The 15,433-nt window shown below is 39.8% G+C and overlaps 2 protein-coding genes across 2 annotated transcripts; both read right to left on the reverse strand.

Annotated features, from left to right (window-relative positions):
* Positions 1–9,062: 9,062 nt before the first annotated feature.
* Positions 9,063–12,494, reverse strand: LOC130180209 (psychosine receptor-like). The gene is made up of 2 exons (XM_056393635.1): positions 12,343–12,494; positions 9,063–11,231 (listed from the first exon to the last, which is right to left on the reverse strand). Exon 2 carries the CDS (start codon positions 11,200–11,202, stop codon positions 10,252–10,254), a length of 951 nt encoding a protein of 316 aa, XP_056249610.1. The 5' UTR covers positions 11,203–11,231; positions 12,343–12,494; the 3' UTR covers positions 9,063–10,251.
* An 896-nt stretch (positions 12,495–13,390) lies between these two features.
* On the reverse strand, positions 13,391–15,382 carry LOC130180389 (G-protein coupled receptor 4-like). Its single transcript, XM_056393892.1, has one exon. It carries the CDS (start codon positions 14,369–14,371, stop codon positions 13,391–13,393), a length of 981 nt encoding a protein of 326 aa, XP_056249867.1. The 5' UTR covers positions 14,372–15,382.
* Positions 15,383–15,433: the final 51 nt, after the last annotated feature.

Here is a 15,433-nt window from a genome sequence, read left to right on the forward strand (position 1 = left end):
GTGTAGCACTTTTCATTCGAACAATGCACACAGAATAAAAGCAATTAAAAAAACACAACCCCCCCCCACACACACATATTCACACAGAACAATAAATTACCATGTAATACATAAAAACAATATAAAAATACGACAATAATAACAGGAACTGTGTAACTGAGGAAATGCTATCATGAAGCTCATAAATTTGCACTGAGGAAACACTGAAGACTGCGAAACAAAGATAACACTAGAGTGATAAAAATAAAATAATAAAATACTAAAACAGAGGAGATATATTAAAATGAATAAACCAGAAAAGGTAGGATATTAAAATTGGGTGAAATTGAAGACAAAATAATAAAGATAAAATAAGAAAATGCTAAATGAGAGGGAATGTTTGGAAGTGAGGTTATTTATTTATTCAGAAATAAAATAAATAACCAGAAATAAAAGTGAGGTATTAAAAGGAAAATAATCCCGAAAATAATCATAGAATAAAAGGACAAACTGGTAAAACAGCTTAAAATATATAAATAAATAGAAAGATTAATAAATAATAAATAATAAAATTCTATTAAATGCTAGACTAGAATATAGTAGTATAGTATAAAATAGTAGGTCTTGTGTTTGCTTTTAAAAACATCAAAACTGTCTTCTGCCCTCAGGTCTTCAGGGAGGCTGTTCGTGGGTTTTTGCTCTGACTTTGTGTATGATTAAAAGGCCACTACCAGAAGACCTGAGGGCTGTAGAAGGTTCATAGGATAAAAGCAAATCTCATAAATACGTAGGGCTAAGACCATTACCTTTAAGAACCAATAAAAGGATGTTAAAATCAATTCTGAAGCAGGCAGGCAGCCAATCTAATGTACAATAGTAAGGCCGGCTATGTATCGGACTCCCAACCCCAAGCCAGCAGGGGGAGCTATTATTAAAAACAGGAGGCAGCGAAGTCATTGGAGGCCGGCAGGAGTAATCACTGGCCGGTGCGTCGGCCACAAATATCCATGGACGGATAGCGGTCGGTCAGTGGCGGGAGGCTGTAGAAACAGCATGGAAAATGTTTGCTGGAAGTACAAGTGTGCCATGGAAGTTGGGGTGGATACCATCGCTCCTTAAAATAACAAAAAGCAAGCCGGTTCCCAGAAAAGATTTGAATTGTTGATAAAAGCCGAATCGTGTGATGAACAGACTGACTGCAGCCACGTGTTTAACGACTGAACCGACCGCCACCTTGGCCCAGCGAAGGTAGGGGTCCTGGGATGAAGTCACAGCTGTTGAGTTCGTTAAAAAGGCGGTTAAAATCTTGCTTTAAAACCTCAGACTGCTGCCTGGTTGTGCCATTCGTACCCACATGAATGATAAGATTTTGGACATGTGGGTATTTGCTGAGTACAGACGGGATCCACTGAATAATACCCACAACCTTAGCATCGGGCATGCAGTGATTGTATATGTCTGACAATGGGGTCACCGACGATCAACGATGTAGGAGTTCGCTGTGGAGGCCTGTGGCGGGGAGCGTCCTGTCCGATGACGGAGTAGATGGGGAATGGTGAACCAGGGTTTTTGGCTTGGCCGCGTCCAGGTGTCGCTAGCGGCGGTGACCGGAGGAGAGGCACCAATACCAGGGCACTGAGTGGCAACAGGCTCTGGGGTAAAGGCCCACCTTCAACATGACAGTGAACAGTGGCATCAGGCACTCGCGCACAATCTGTGTCGGTCTGTGCTGGATCGAAAATGATGGTGTCCGTGAGCTTCTCGGCGTCATGGATATTCTGCCTTCTAGCTCTACAATCCTATTGGCCAGGAGGGCGCAGCTGACACAGCCGGGCGGAGAGGTAAGTGGAGCCATGGGGTGTAGACAGGTGGCTGAGGATCAGAAATAAAAGCGGAGGCCAGTACAGGGCTAAAAGTGCATAAAGTCTAAAAGCTTCGCTGCCAGCTGTAGATAGATGAGACCGCAGACATTTACACTGGAAAGGTTTTAACTGAGGTGGTAGAGGTGATCCACAGAAGAGTTGGCATGCAGCAAAACCGGTAGGTCGGCTTGGTACCCGTTGTCCGCTATTCCTGTTGCTCGGTTAGCGTTAGCACCAAAGGCTAAAAATGCTACAAACAAACCGGATTGTGCTAGCCTCGGTAGTCTGTCACGACCCGGAACGTGATTATTAGAGTATTATGCTTTAAATTATGCATTTATTATATATTTAAATTATTATGCGTTAAAAGCGTATAGATAAAGCAGCCTGGATCTAAAAGTGTTCAGCAAGGATTGACATAAAACCGGGATAAAAATGATAAGAACTGTCCACTTATGACTGGCACACACTACATCTGCTTCTCTTATGATACACTACAAAAGACATTTTAAAAGGTGGTCATTGCTATACTGATAACAGCATTAACATATTAAAATCATGGTGGCATTGCAGGGCATGTTAGAACGACATTGCTTTTCCACAATTATTTACAAAAAATCAATCATATTTTTCACAGCATACATTTTGACTTGCCATGATGAGAAAACCACAGGTATCACTAATAACATTAACTATGGCTACCAGGAACCGAAACCTGAAGTAGCTAAATGGAGTGCAGCCATTATTTATTTCATTATTTATGTCTTCTGTGGAAAAAGTCCTGATGTTCGCTCTGTTTTTTTCCTCAAGACCAATTGCTAGGAGCTACTTGCTGGAAGTGCTGTTTGAAGGTTTTAGTTTAGCATTAACATGTTTTTTTAAGAATGAAGGAAAAAGAATGGTGGGATATATATATATATATATATATATATATATATATATATATATATATATATATATATATATATATATATATATATATATATATATGTGTGTGTGTGTGAGAGAGAGACAGAGAGAGAGAGAGAGAGAGAGTGTTTTCTGGCCATTATTGTCTCAAAATATCTGGGCACACATAAGAGGGACAGTTCAGATGTGTTTAATACATTCATGTGCTTCCTTGTTGAAATGTAAACATCCTTTAATTGGACCATTGGTATAGACATGGTTACTTCTGGTAAGTGGCTGTGAGGAATTATTGTTTCTGTAAAACCAATGAATTGGAAATGGTTCAATTTACCTAGTGTAATGTAATTCATTTTTGGTACAAAGGTTTGCAGTGGGCATTTTATTAATAACAGTTAATGCTCCTATACACCATATATCTATATTATTCAATGAGCTTAAGTTGTGCATCTTTGTAGTGTATTATTCAGTTTTGCCCTGAAGAAATCAAGGGAATGAGGACAAAAACACAACTAAGTGACAAAAGGATGTGTTGCAGTTCTCTCAATTTACTGAATTTATTCAAACAACATGTCAACCAAGCATCGCTTCTCTGTAGTCTTGAATTTATTTTTATCTCGTTTCTTTTTCACTTGCGTCAAAATTTTCGCCTAACCATTTTTTTTTTCAACAAACATTATCACTATGAATTTTCCATGATGCAGCTTTTGGGTAATTAAATGACAGAACTCATTGTTATGTAACTGGCTCTTAGCGTGTTGCGGGATGCTGCAGCCCAAGGTCTCCATCCATGCATGTCTCGCTCGGAGCAACAGTCAGGTGTGTCAAAGTGTGCGTTGCGCCCAGGAAAACGACCTGGCTGACAGCACCACAAAAGAAATTAATCAGGGAAGCAGGCAAGTAAAGGGAAGGCTATAAATTGCATGTAATGGAAAGGGGTGTGTGTGTTTGTGTGTGTGTGTTTGTGGAGCTTTCCTTCAAGGTGGAAGTGACCTCAACCTGCTCTACCCTCCTCCTCTCACTCTTGTGTGTTTGTCACTATCTTTCTGTCCCTTTATCCTTATCTCTATGCCTCCCCCACACATGATGATGAATCACAGGGGGATTTTATTCTCACCGTTTTTTTGATTGATTTTTTTATTCTATTTGTGCGTTGTTCATTAGTCTATGTAATCATGTCCTGGGATGGTCAATCAGAGCCATTTGTATGGACATGAAAGTGGTAGGGAAGGTGATCCCGAACAGCTTAGAGAAATCCGTTAACAAACATGTCTCTCAAACATCGAGCCCTAACTAATTTTTTCGACAACGTAGATCGTAGATTGTGATTCATGTGCTATGTTATGCTATGTGTTAATGGGGATGTACACAGTTAAATCTATCAATATCCTGCGATCCCTGCCACTAAATAGGTTCGGAAATAATACTTTTTCACCCTCACAACCTCTGAATCACAAAAATTTAAATTTTACTCGTAATATCTGATAACATGTTTCTGATGAATTAAACTAGCTGAAGTAGGTGTAATTTGCGTTTTTGGGGTAAGAAGACACTTTCAGAACCACATGGTGCAGTGTTAGAAAAGGGCTGGGAGGTGCCACAACATCAAAATAACTAGGGATCTCTAAAGAGACATTGATGGTTGAAGACATATTTTATTTTTCTATGTATCAGTTAACAGTGATTTTACATTTACAGCATCAGGGGGATCGTTGGTTTGACACATTATCATTAATGGGTCATATATAGTGATGCATTAATGGCCGAGTAAACAGTATAAGCATTTTAAAGAATCAGAGCACTGAATGAAAGCAAATTGATCCAGACTCCCTCTTCAGGTGTTAACTGCAGAGTGCACACACACTGCTCTCTTTGCCCAATTATCTCCCGCTTCACGATCTGCGCAGTGTGTTCTTCCTGCACAGCTCTTTGCTTCCTCCCTTTGCTTTTTATAGTTTTGTGTGTTTTGATGTTGAACCTTACGTCTATTCTCCAGCCAGCAGGGGGAGAGAGGCATCAGTTTAAACTGAATTTGCACATGCAAATTTAATGTGGTGTTTTAACAAGAGTGGAATTTGCGGAAAACAGAAACATAAAAAAAAAATTATTCATTTGATACTTTGGCAAAGTATTTTTTCATCCATCCGTCACTCCTCTAAATCATGACTCTCTGCTAAACTGACTAACTGAATGTTCCTGGTCTTAAACCTTCTCTGATGCCTAAAAACATTTCTTATGTCTCCAGCTTTTCCTCTGCATACTGACAGTTAACTGATGTCAACCCCCCATTAGAAAGCTTTTGCTTTTGTGTCTCATCCGAGAGGATGACCCCCACACGCATGGGCAGACATCCTAATCCTACCAAGTTGACTTGCCCTGGAATAAAGTCAATCTTATCCAAGGTGCAAACGCAAAAAAAGACCCACTTCTCTTTCATTCGAATGTCAGAGGGCTCGAAAAAAAAATTCACTCAATGTCCTAAATAGAACAAGTAGAGGGATTGCAATATTGACTCCCACCCACTCTCAGTTCTCTTAAAACATGATCAGAAATAGCCATGAATCACCCAGAAGAGAAGGCACTGTGGGGGTTAACTCATTCCCTGTGTTTACACAGGTTTAGTCATGCATAAAGCTCACATATAGCAGGTAATTCTGCACCCCAAACTGAAGCTTTGCTCACACAAAAATTCAGGATAGTCAGTATAACTAGGATCTCAAATCATCCTTCCTGTACAGAGTTCCCCTTTGCTGATCTTTGACCTGCAAAGTAGTGTGACATGCCAAGGCTGTGGGCGAGACTAACCTCTGAGGAAGTATCTGTGCTGTTTTAGGGTAACTGCAAAAATCACGACTGCCTGAAGGGCTGACTGAGATGAAAAACAACAAATCGCTGATCCTAAATTTACCGCCTGAGATGATTGTTAAAAAAAAAAAGCAGAATTACAAAGTTACAAAAGCACGAAATTCATTACAATAACAATACACTTACCAAAGGTGGCATTCATAAACTGTATTGAAGAAAAAAAATGTTTTAAGATCCATGAGCTATCTATTTATGAAGTTGGTTTGCAAACTGACTTCTAAACACTTTTCATCAATTGAATCTCTTGTTTTGGATATGATTTTATTTATTTATTACTTTTATTTTTTTACCCAGATTAAAATTGCTAAATCTTGCAAAAGAAAAAGCACCACATAGGAATAGCCTATATAAAAAAACAAAAATCAAAAAAAAGTCATCCAACAAGACAACAAAATGTCCTGTCAGTCACCAGCTAAAATGGAGGCAGGTTCTATCTGATCCATAATCATTGCGATTGATTACACCTGATCTACACTGCTGCATCATCCAACATTCCCAGTTCGACCTTTTTTGGTGGATTCAGCTGTTCCACTGTTTGATTTGTTTATACATTTTGCAACTTTTTAACACACAAAAGCTTTCACTTCAAATATTAAAGGGGCTGTTTGGTTTCTTGCCGGGAGTCATCCCTGATTGTCACTTGACAAGAGCTTCGGCCGTTGTTGGAGGTTATAATACGCCTTCTGAGCAGTGCTATGTCGACGGGGAAGACTGGAGGCTACAGTGAGTCGCTATCGGAAAGTGACGAGATGGGCCGGGGCTAGCTGGGTAGCGTGCTAACTTCAGTAGAAGAAAGGACGTAATAGAGCAAGAGTTAATGTTGCAGTTGCTTTCCACCTCTGGAGACATCTCTTGGTGAATGAAGGAATAAAGAGGCTCAACGTTTCTTCTAGACAAGTAAATAGCTGTTAATGCTAATGCTGGCTATGTAGCAATAGCAAAACCTGCAAATAACTCTGTTAAATGTATTGTTTGGTCTTTGTAGTTGGTTTAAATGAGATAAGCTAGATCCAGTTTGTAACAATAATTTCAGCAAAATGAAGTTAAAGAAAGAGATACGTCACCTAACACAGTAAACTTAAATCCGCCCCTGACATCATCATAATGCCAACCATTGTTTCCCCACTTTCAGTCTGATTTATAAATTTCCCCCCAAGATTTGGAGAGGCTGTTGCCAGAACAAGTAGTTGTTGTGAGGAAGGAGGAAAAGTGTGAAAGTGCTGAGAGCGACAGGAAGGATGATGAAGAGGAAAGGTTGGAGGGAGTGTCAGACGGTCGCCTGCAGGAGCCCAGCATGTTTGACATCAAATGCAACAGGAGGGAGATGTGAAATCTGCCTGACAACGTGTCTGGCAGCTGAGATGCTGAAGTGAAGAGAGGTGCAATATGATGTCATGCAAACCAGCAAAGAGAAACTGACAAATCAAACACATCACATGATGAACGGAAAACTGTAAACTCTTGATTGGGGTTTGAACTTTAGACAGATTTTGGACTGAATGGGGTCGATAACAATGACAGTTTTGTTGATGTATGTATGTTTTGAAAATATCAATTGTAGAGTTTACCTTTAGAGCACAATATTGTCACAATGTTGCAAGTTGGTGACAAAATTGTTGCTTATAATGCAAACTGTTAAGACAGAAACCAAAAGTAGGATACTATACATCACCCTAAATGGAGAAATATAAAGAGACATTTATGGCAGCACAAAATAAGACAACAAATATTAAAAATGAATGTGATCAGTCTTCTTGCAATTCCCTCTGGTCAGAGCTGAAAATTACTTGATGCCCTTGCAGGAAAAAATCAAACGCTTGCACAGAGTTTTTTGTTTAGCAACATTTCGCTGCACAAACTAAAACTCTATTACAAAATTCCAATACTTACAGCAAAGAGCTCTCCAATGCTCTCTGCTCCACCGTTCCTCAGTGACTGAAGATAGCTGTTATTAGTCAGGCTGCATGCGCACATTTGGAAAATGGGCGAGAAACAAATGAGAGACAGTTGAGACAGTTTGGATTATAGATTGGGAGCGAGCGGGCACAAATGTCTCTGAGAAAAGCAGATGTATTAGGGGTTTGAGATAAGAGTAATGAATAATTTAAATAGACAAAAGAATGTCAGCAATAAAGAAAGGAAAAATATTTCAGGCTAATGATTCAGAGGAAGGAAATATGATATTTTTACTAAAGCAAATCTAGTTTATAGTTGGAGCAAACTGCTGAATAAAACCACACTGACTGCTTGATTTATTAAAGCTACATTGATTCTATTCTTAGTTTAGATTATGAATTGCTTTTGTAATATTGTAAGCACACAACCCTAGACTGCTATATTTGTCCATGTTTCCTTTTTTAGCACATGTGTGTATTTGGTTCACATTTTCTCTGCAGCACGTGTATGTGTACATTACCCTGAGTATTCCCCCACAGATTGCCTGCCAACACCCAGCGTCAGTCACAGCTGCTAGGGATGGGATTGGCCAAAATGTAGCTGATTCCACCTGATTCAAAACAGTTTTTTGCTTTCCACTTAATTTTTGTTTTTGTTTTTATGAGGTCGATCCCTTAATGAGGTGGATCCTTTAATAACAAGATAACAGATATACATCCTTGATCCCCATCCCAGCTTGGTTTGAGCACTATACCTTTTTATTCCAATGAGGATCATGTTTCAATTACACATGTGCATACCGTCAGATCACTAGTGTAGATTACAGTCCCATTCATTCATCATGCCCGAGAGGCAGCACGCTCTCTCACACGTGCCACTGCTGAAACTCTGCCAAAATCCAGGTAGACACTGAGATGCACTGACCAAACCTATTGCTCTTCAGGTATCTCCATCTCCACGTGCACTTGTACTACACACATATAAAGAAGGCTGTGTGTTCCACAGTCAAGGACAGTGGAAGGTGAGAGGATGGGTATTCAGATGGGCTTTATAGCCCCCAGGTTCTGCTGATGCAGGTTATTCACTGTTAAGTGAAGCATATTATCTGACATGGATGGATGGATGGATGGAAGAGAGAGGCAGGAGGGACAAAGACTCACATGGGGGAGCACATGTCCTCTCCAGCTTTTGTTGTTATGGAGGCATGACGGCAAAGCGAGTAGTGTCACGCATTTTAAATACCAGAGGAAAAAAACGTGAGGTGCATTAAGTTGTCGTGGTATTCTGTCAAAATGAAGTTCAAGAACACGCTTTCAAAGGGCGTATGTTCTCACAGTCACATTATGTGGACTCACTTCCAATAGGGGACATCCTCACAAGGTTAAACTTTCCTATGGTCAAAATGTGAGTCTTTCTACATTTGTGCGTGCGTGTGTGTGTGTGTGTGCTGCAGGAATGTGATTTTCTATATGGTTTTCTTATCACTAAAGAGTCAGTAATCAACTCTGAGGTCATCAGATCATGTGGACAAAATAAAGATGACAGAGGACAATATTTATGGCATGTCTGTATTTAAATATTAGATTGAATAGCAGTTATAAAACACTACAAATTATGTGATAAATCAATTTGTGCAACAGTAAAACAGAAGAGGTTTATCTGAAATGTTTAAATATTCTAAATGTGAACAGTGTAGACAGCTTGCCACACTACCGGAATTGTCCACTAGAGAGCTTCAGATATCCATGTTTGTCATAAGTGCAGTTTGCCACAGTGTAGACCTGCAGATAAAAGCATTTTTTGTGAATACATGACACAACCTACAGATAAAGTATGAGTATTGTATAAAATATTTTTTAATTTCTTCATATATAAATGGATACATAGTCTGTCATCAAAATTTTATACATGTACGTTTATTGTTTTTATGACCAACTTCCTTTTCAAATAGCTGAACTTCTTGGAATAATTACCACGATAAGAACCAGTGAATGAAGAAAATGCTAAATGTTCATTTCAGGAGCAGTTTGCAGCGGAAAACACTGAACAGAAAACATTAAACTCAAATATTTACAGTTTGATTTTAAGATCAGACATCCACATATTGGACAATGGCAATTGCTTTGACATAACTTAAATAGCTTAAAAAGAAAAGTTTGTTCCTGAAATTATTTTTGAGCCTTTAATTTGCAAGTTCACATCATTTTAGATTATGATCAATGGGTTTGGCACTGAATCTTCCAAAATGCATGTACAATGTTTTGTTATAGGATGATTTTACTAGAAGAACACCATTTTTTATTTTTGTCTCTAAAATGCAAATGTGTACCTGATCCACATTTATCCGACCACAAATAGCGTGTTGAAGTGAGACTACAGTAGAATGTGTCGTCATATGGTCCTATAATAAAAGCCACATGGTTTGTAAAAAAAAAAAAAACCCAAATACTGTTTTCCAACTGCAGCCTTATTCAAATGATGACTGGTGTCAAATTTGCATTCAAAATCCATTTATTTCCTTTGGACCTCTTTGGGAAATGTTTGACAAACAGTTCAACAGTTGTTCTCCATGTCTCAGTGCTGATGAAGTGAACATGTTGATGTTAATAAAGTACCTCTATAGAAAGGTACGTGCAAAGTGAACTGTCTGTTAAAGACAGTAAACTAAATTATTATTCAAAGCAGTGTCTTTATACATCTTAAAACACAGGACCCTCTCCAGGTGTGTTTACTGCTGTTTAACCTATACCATACCTTCCTCTTTGCTTCTCTTCTTTCCCTGGAGGAAGAGAACAACCTGATTAACATTGGCCTGTCCTGTTCTAGTGATGAAGCAGTAAAGGAGTGGGTCTGCAAGACAGTTGAGGCTTGAGATAGCAATGCTGATCTTGTAGGGATAGAGTAGCCACGCAACAGTCCTACAGTCATCCACCAGTGTGCGGAGAAGCATCATGACGTGGATAGGTCCGAAGCAGAACAAAAGGCAGAGCAGAACTACTGTCAGCAGCTTCCAAATCCGTTTACGTTCCTGCTCCTCTGTGGCCTGGTTGGATTTCACCGCCAGACAGATCCCCCAGCCCGAAAACACCACCATGACAACGGGAACAATAAACCCCAGGAAGAAGCGCACTACATTAGCACGAGCCAGATTCTCTGACAGTGGGAGGAAGATGTCAAAGCACACAGAAAATGTGTTGATTTCCTGATAAGAGTCCTTCCATGTGATGGTGGTGGCATTGAAACAGATCACCAACACCCAAATGGCAACACTTACTGCTGCTGCAGTGCCAACTTTTCTCAAGGATGTGTACTTTAACGGGTGAGCCACTGCCAAGTAGCGGTCAACAGCAATGCAGCAGAGTAGAGCATCGCTGGTGTAAAAGTTAGTGAAAAGAAAGTAGACAGAAAGCACACATACGTATCCTCCGTGGGCCCAGATTCCTCGCCACAGGAAGTCCAGCCACAGAGACAACCCAACAGTGAAGGTCAGGTCACTGAGGGCAAGGTTGAACAGATAAACACCAAGCTCATTCTTCTGTCTAATGTGCTGCCATGACACATAGAGGGAGAAAGCGTTGGATGGGATGGCAGTGATGATGATAGTTAAGTAGAAAAATAGAAATGACTTCCTCCTGGATGCGCTATCATCCAAGTAACAGTCAGAACGGTTGATGGCCAGGGTAAAGTTTTCCATCGTGGAGTGTGATGTTCATATGCTCACACCTTGTAGAGAAACAAAGAAGGACATAAGGAAGGGTCACAGCAATGCATTTAAATATCTAAACCTTTTGGTTAAGGGGCTACTCCATCAATTTTACTCACCAAGTTTAGTTTACTTGTAAAAGAGTACAGTCAGTATTGACACAGCTGGTAGGAGCACAGGCAGGCTGGTGCAAGTGGCTGTGATGAGGCTTACAGACAGACAATCGGACGGAAGGCAGGCAGGCAGAGAGACAGACAGATACAGACAACAGGTAACTACATACAGGTAGCCGGAACGGGATTCCACACCATGAGCAGAACAAAGGGATACACAGAGACATTTGCAAATGGGGGGGGGGCGGCATAAATATAGCAGATGAGGGCAATGAGGAACAGCTGTGTAGGGAGGCGGGGAAGGTCTTGTGAATGGAAATAGAAAACAGGTGAGCAAGTGGATCTGGAAACTGGAAGAAAGTCTGGACATCCAGTGGGTGGATGAAGTATGACAGGAGGCCAATAAACAGGGCTGAGACAGAAATCATGACACAATATAGCCTGACTGATATTAGATTTCTGAGGCATATTGGGGTTTAAAAATACTTTAGCAATGTATTAGCCAATGAAACAAGTTCATAACAAACATAAACATTATCCTGAAAATGCCATTCTGGTTATGAGCCGTTAGTGTTATATTGGCTTGGACTTGGAGATTAAACATGCAGAAAGCTTTTGTTACAAACTGGGTTAGTGGAGTTTGATAGACATGGGCATTTCACACGTCACAGAGAATCTAATGAAACATGCTACTGACTTGCATTATGGGAAATGTAGGATCCAGTGTTGTTGGAGTTTCAAACGTTTTGGAACTACAACACTAAAAGTAGTTGTGGTCATTTTAGCCATTTGATGACAAAACACTGTCTTACTGTTGAACATCCTGGCAAAGGTCTGAGATTTGTTTTCACCATCAAGGAAACTTACAATTTTAGTACATTTGAGTAAGTTTTCAAATCAACTCACTTATTTACCAAAACTTGCTGTCTTTATGACTCAGCCATAAACATTTTTTTTTCTTTTTACAAGGAAACACATAAACTCAGTTCAACTTGAAAGCTCATAAAGTTTTACTTACTCTTCACGTTCCACGTCGTGCTTCTTCTCCAAACTTCATTATCAAAATGGAAACATTAAAACAGATGGATTCACTCAGTTCTCTAATCTTCTTCTGCTTAATGACCAGTTTAAAGAAACAGGAAGAGTCTGCAGCTGCCTCCTTGTTGTCCCTGACTACCGTAAGTCATTTACTGGGTGACAGGCCATGACAGAACAAACAGTTTAAAGGGCCACACGGCAGGTTTAATTTGGGTACTGATTCAATATGTGACTGCTTGTCTTTGTGTTTGTTGTGTCAATATGGATATGGTGTCCGGTAAAGGTGATGCCTATTATTGTCTGATAAAGGAATACACGTCTGCTTGACTAATTGTTTCCATAGTATAGTTATGTTGTAATAGCTGCTGGTTATGTTTGTTGTGGCTAAGCCTACATGCTCTTAAAGACTCGGGACAAACATTTTTAAAATTCTGTCTTCAAAACTATACATGAATTTGCAGATGTACATTGTAAGCATTATGTTTGCTTTGTCCCTTGTTAAAGCAATTTCAATGTAAACGATGGGGGACCCAGTCTTCTTTCAGTGTAAAATGATTTAAAAAGTTCAGCCAAAGTTAAAGAGACTTCATCAACATACAACAAATCAACTAGGGATCCTCTAATGTTTTTAGTACCAAATTCTTTCTTTGTGTTCTTATAGTGCAGCAATGGCTCAGCAAACAAATACTGTCTGTGGAAGCACAAAGTGTACTGAAAAGGACTAATAACCATGTCAATTTACGGATGCAGCATAAAAGTCAGTTAATGAAACTTAAATAATGACTCTTAAATAATGAAAAATCAATTCACAAATAAATGGTAATGTGATCTTGTTTATGCCACAGTCAACCAATGTACATTACAGGAATATCAGAGATTATTTGGCCAATACAATGAAATATAAAATGTTGACATAACATTGTCTCTTATAAAAGGCTTCAGTATATGAACACCTCTTAAATTACAGTCAAAAACAATGATTTGCTTTCCTTTTTGTAATTGCAGGTTAAAAACAAAACAAATAATACTTAGGAAAATTGCTGAACTCCATTAGAGCTTTCCGACCATTTCCTCCACATTAAAAGTCCTCTGAATTTCTCTAGAGCTTTCCTGACTTCGCTCTTAGCACTTTCACTGATTAAACAGTATAATATAGGATCTAATACACTGTTTATGGTTGTGGTGGTGACTGTGACAAGATATGGATCTCTGAGCTTTGTGGCCCAGATGCAGGCTCTGGGCTCCAGTATGGCCCTGAGTAGCATGACAGTCTGGTAGGGCACAAAGGCTGCTGTGTAGGTTAGAAGCAGGGACAACAACAGCAGTCCTACTTTCCTGCGCTCCTCCGCCATGATGGAAGTGCTCTGTTTGAGTGATTGCATGATCTGCTGAAAGCAAAAAGTCATGATGAAGACGGGGACCAGGAAACCGAGGCTGACCCGAGTGAGAGCAAGGTTGGCACTCTCTTGTGTCATGGGTACTCTATCCTCACACAAGTCACTTGAGGAGAAAGCTTGCAGCGCCCCTGTGTGGTCAAGTAAGATAACGTGGATGACAATCTCCAAAACCCATACAGCAAAACTCACAAGTGCTGCTGTCCGCACCTCCCTGACCCAGTGAAACTGGAGAGGATAGACCACTGCTACATAGCGATCAACGGAGATGCAGCAAAGGAGGCCAGAGCCGACGTAAAAGCTGTTGAACATGATCACAGCCACTAGGCTGCAGAGACCGCCACCTATAGGACTCTCCTTGGCCAGTTCAATCCACACAGGAAGAGTAATTGTGTAGAGCAGATCAGAAATGGACAGGTTGACAAGGTAGACTGCTGTGTTGTTCCCATTCCTCATCAACCTCCAGGCTACATACAGAGACAGGCAGTTTGCTGGAAAGCCCACGATGAAAAAAAGAGAATAGGCAGCCAGAATCACACGCTGATTCACTGAGGACTCCATGGTGCAAGAGTGTGATGTACTCAAGTTTGTTTGGTTGAGGATTGCTGAATCCATCCTAACGTGATGAGGACCAAACCTGAATGTGAAAGGCAATAGAAAACTCTCGTGTTGTGATGAACTGAGATAAGCTTCGTGATGCAAAATAGTTCCTGGCGAAACATGGTTGGTTATGCTAAAAAAATGAAAATGGCATCCAAAGTGGCTTTCAGTATATTTCCGCAGTGTTGAAACTCGACACCAGCTAACACAAAGATTAAACTGTGTCTGAGAGTTTGTATAGAATTAAATGGAAATTACACGGCTCTTGAGATTTACATGTTCAAATTCACAACTTTGATTGTAACACGAACCAGATCATCCAGAATTCACTTTTGTATCTCATGAATGATCTCACAACACCCTCAGATTTATCCTGTGAACCTTTGAGGGAGGCCAAACCCCTACGTTGGGAACCACTGGACTAATAATGTAGTTAAAACTTGCTCCACCTCGACCAACTACAACAATAAAACGACACTTACACATTAATGGATCGGTATTAACAGTCTGACAATGTCATACTCTTATATACTTAATATCCGTCATGATGGCAACTTGTAGTACTTCTATGTTTGATCCTATTAAGTGTGTTGATAATACATCTGTACTTTTACTTAAATGGAATTTAAAAGCAGGACTTTCACTTGTATTAGAGTATTTTCTACATTGGACTACTGGTACTGTCACTTATGTATATGATGTGAATACTTCTTTCACCATCGCAAACCAGTGACTACCGGATAGTCTTTATAAGCTGTATGTGCAGCAGAGAACTTTCCAGGAACAGTATGTATTTGCATATAATATCATTCAGGGTTATCAGTGGTATTGTGTTGCAGTGAAGGATTCTGTTAGATCAGACTGCGCCTCCAACAGGGAGACCTGGTGTTTATTGTATTAACTCCAATGAGGTATTACCCTTTACCAAATAAAGGCTTGTTGAAGCTGCTGGGGCTGAGGTTCAGTGTTTAAAGAAGAACAGATACCCATCCAATTACGTCTTTGCAACACAGCAAATGCTCTAACACACGAATGAGTCATAGATAAGGCTTTTTCTTATTTTCAAACTCCTTTTTA

The sequence above is a fragment of the Seriola aureovittata genome, chromosome 13, assembly GCF_021018895.1.
Source record: "Seriola aureovittata isolate HTS-2021-v1 ecotype China chromosome 13, ASM2101889v1, whole genome shotgun sequence".
Classification (NCBI taxonomy): domain Eukaryota; kingdom Metazoa; phylum Chordata; class Actinopteri; order Carangiformes; family Carangidae; genus Seriola; species Seriola aureovittata.

Coding starts and splice junctions, on each gene's coding strand:
- LOC130180209 (XM_056393635.1), bottom strand. CDS start 11,202: ATGGAAAACTTTACCCTGGCCATCAACCGTTCTGACTGTTACTTGGAT.
- LOC130180389 (XM_056393892.1), bottom strand. CDS start 14,371: ATGGATTCAGCAATCCTCAACCAAACAAACTTGAGTACATCACACTCT.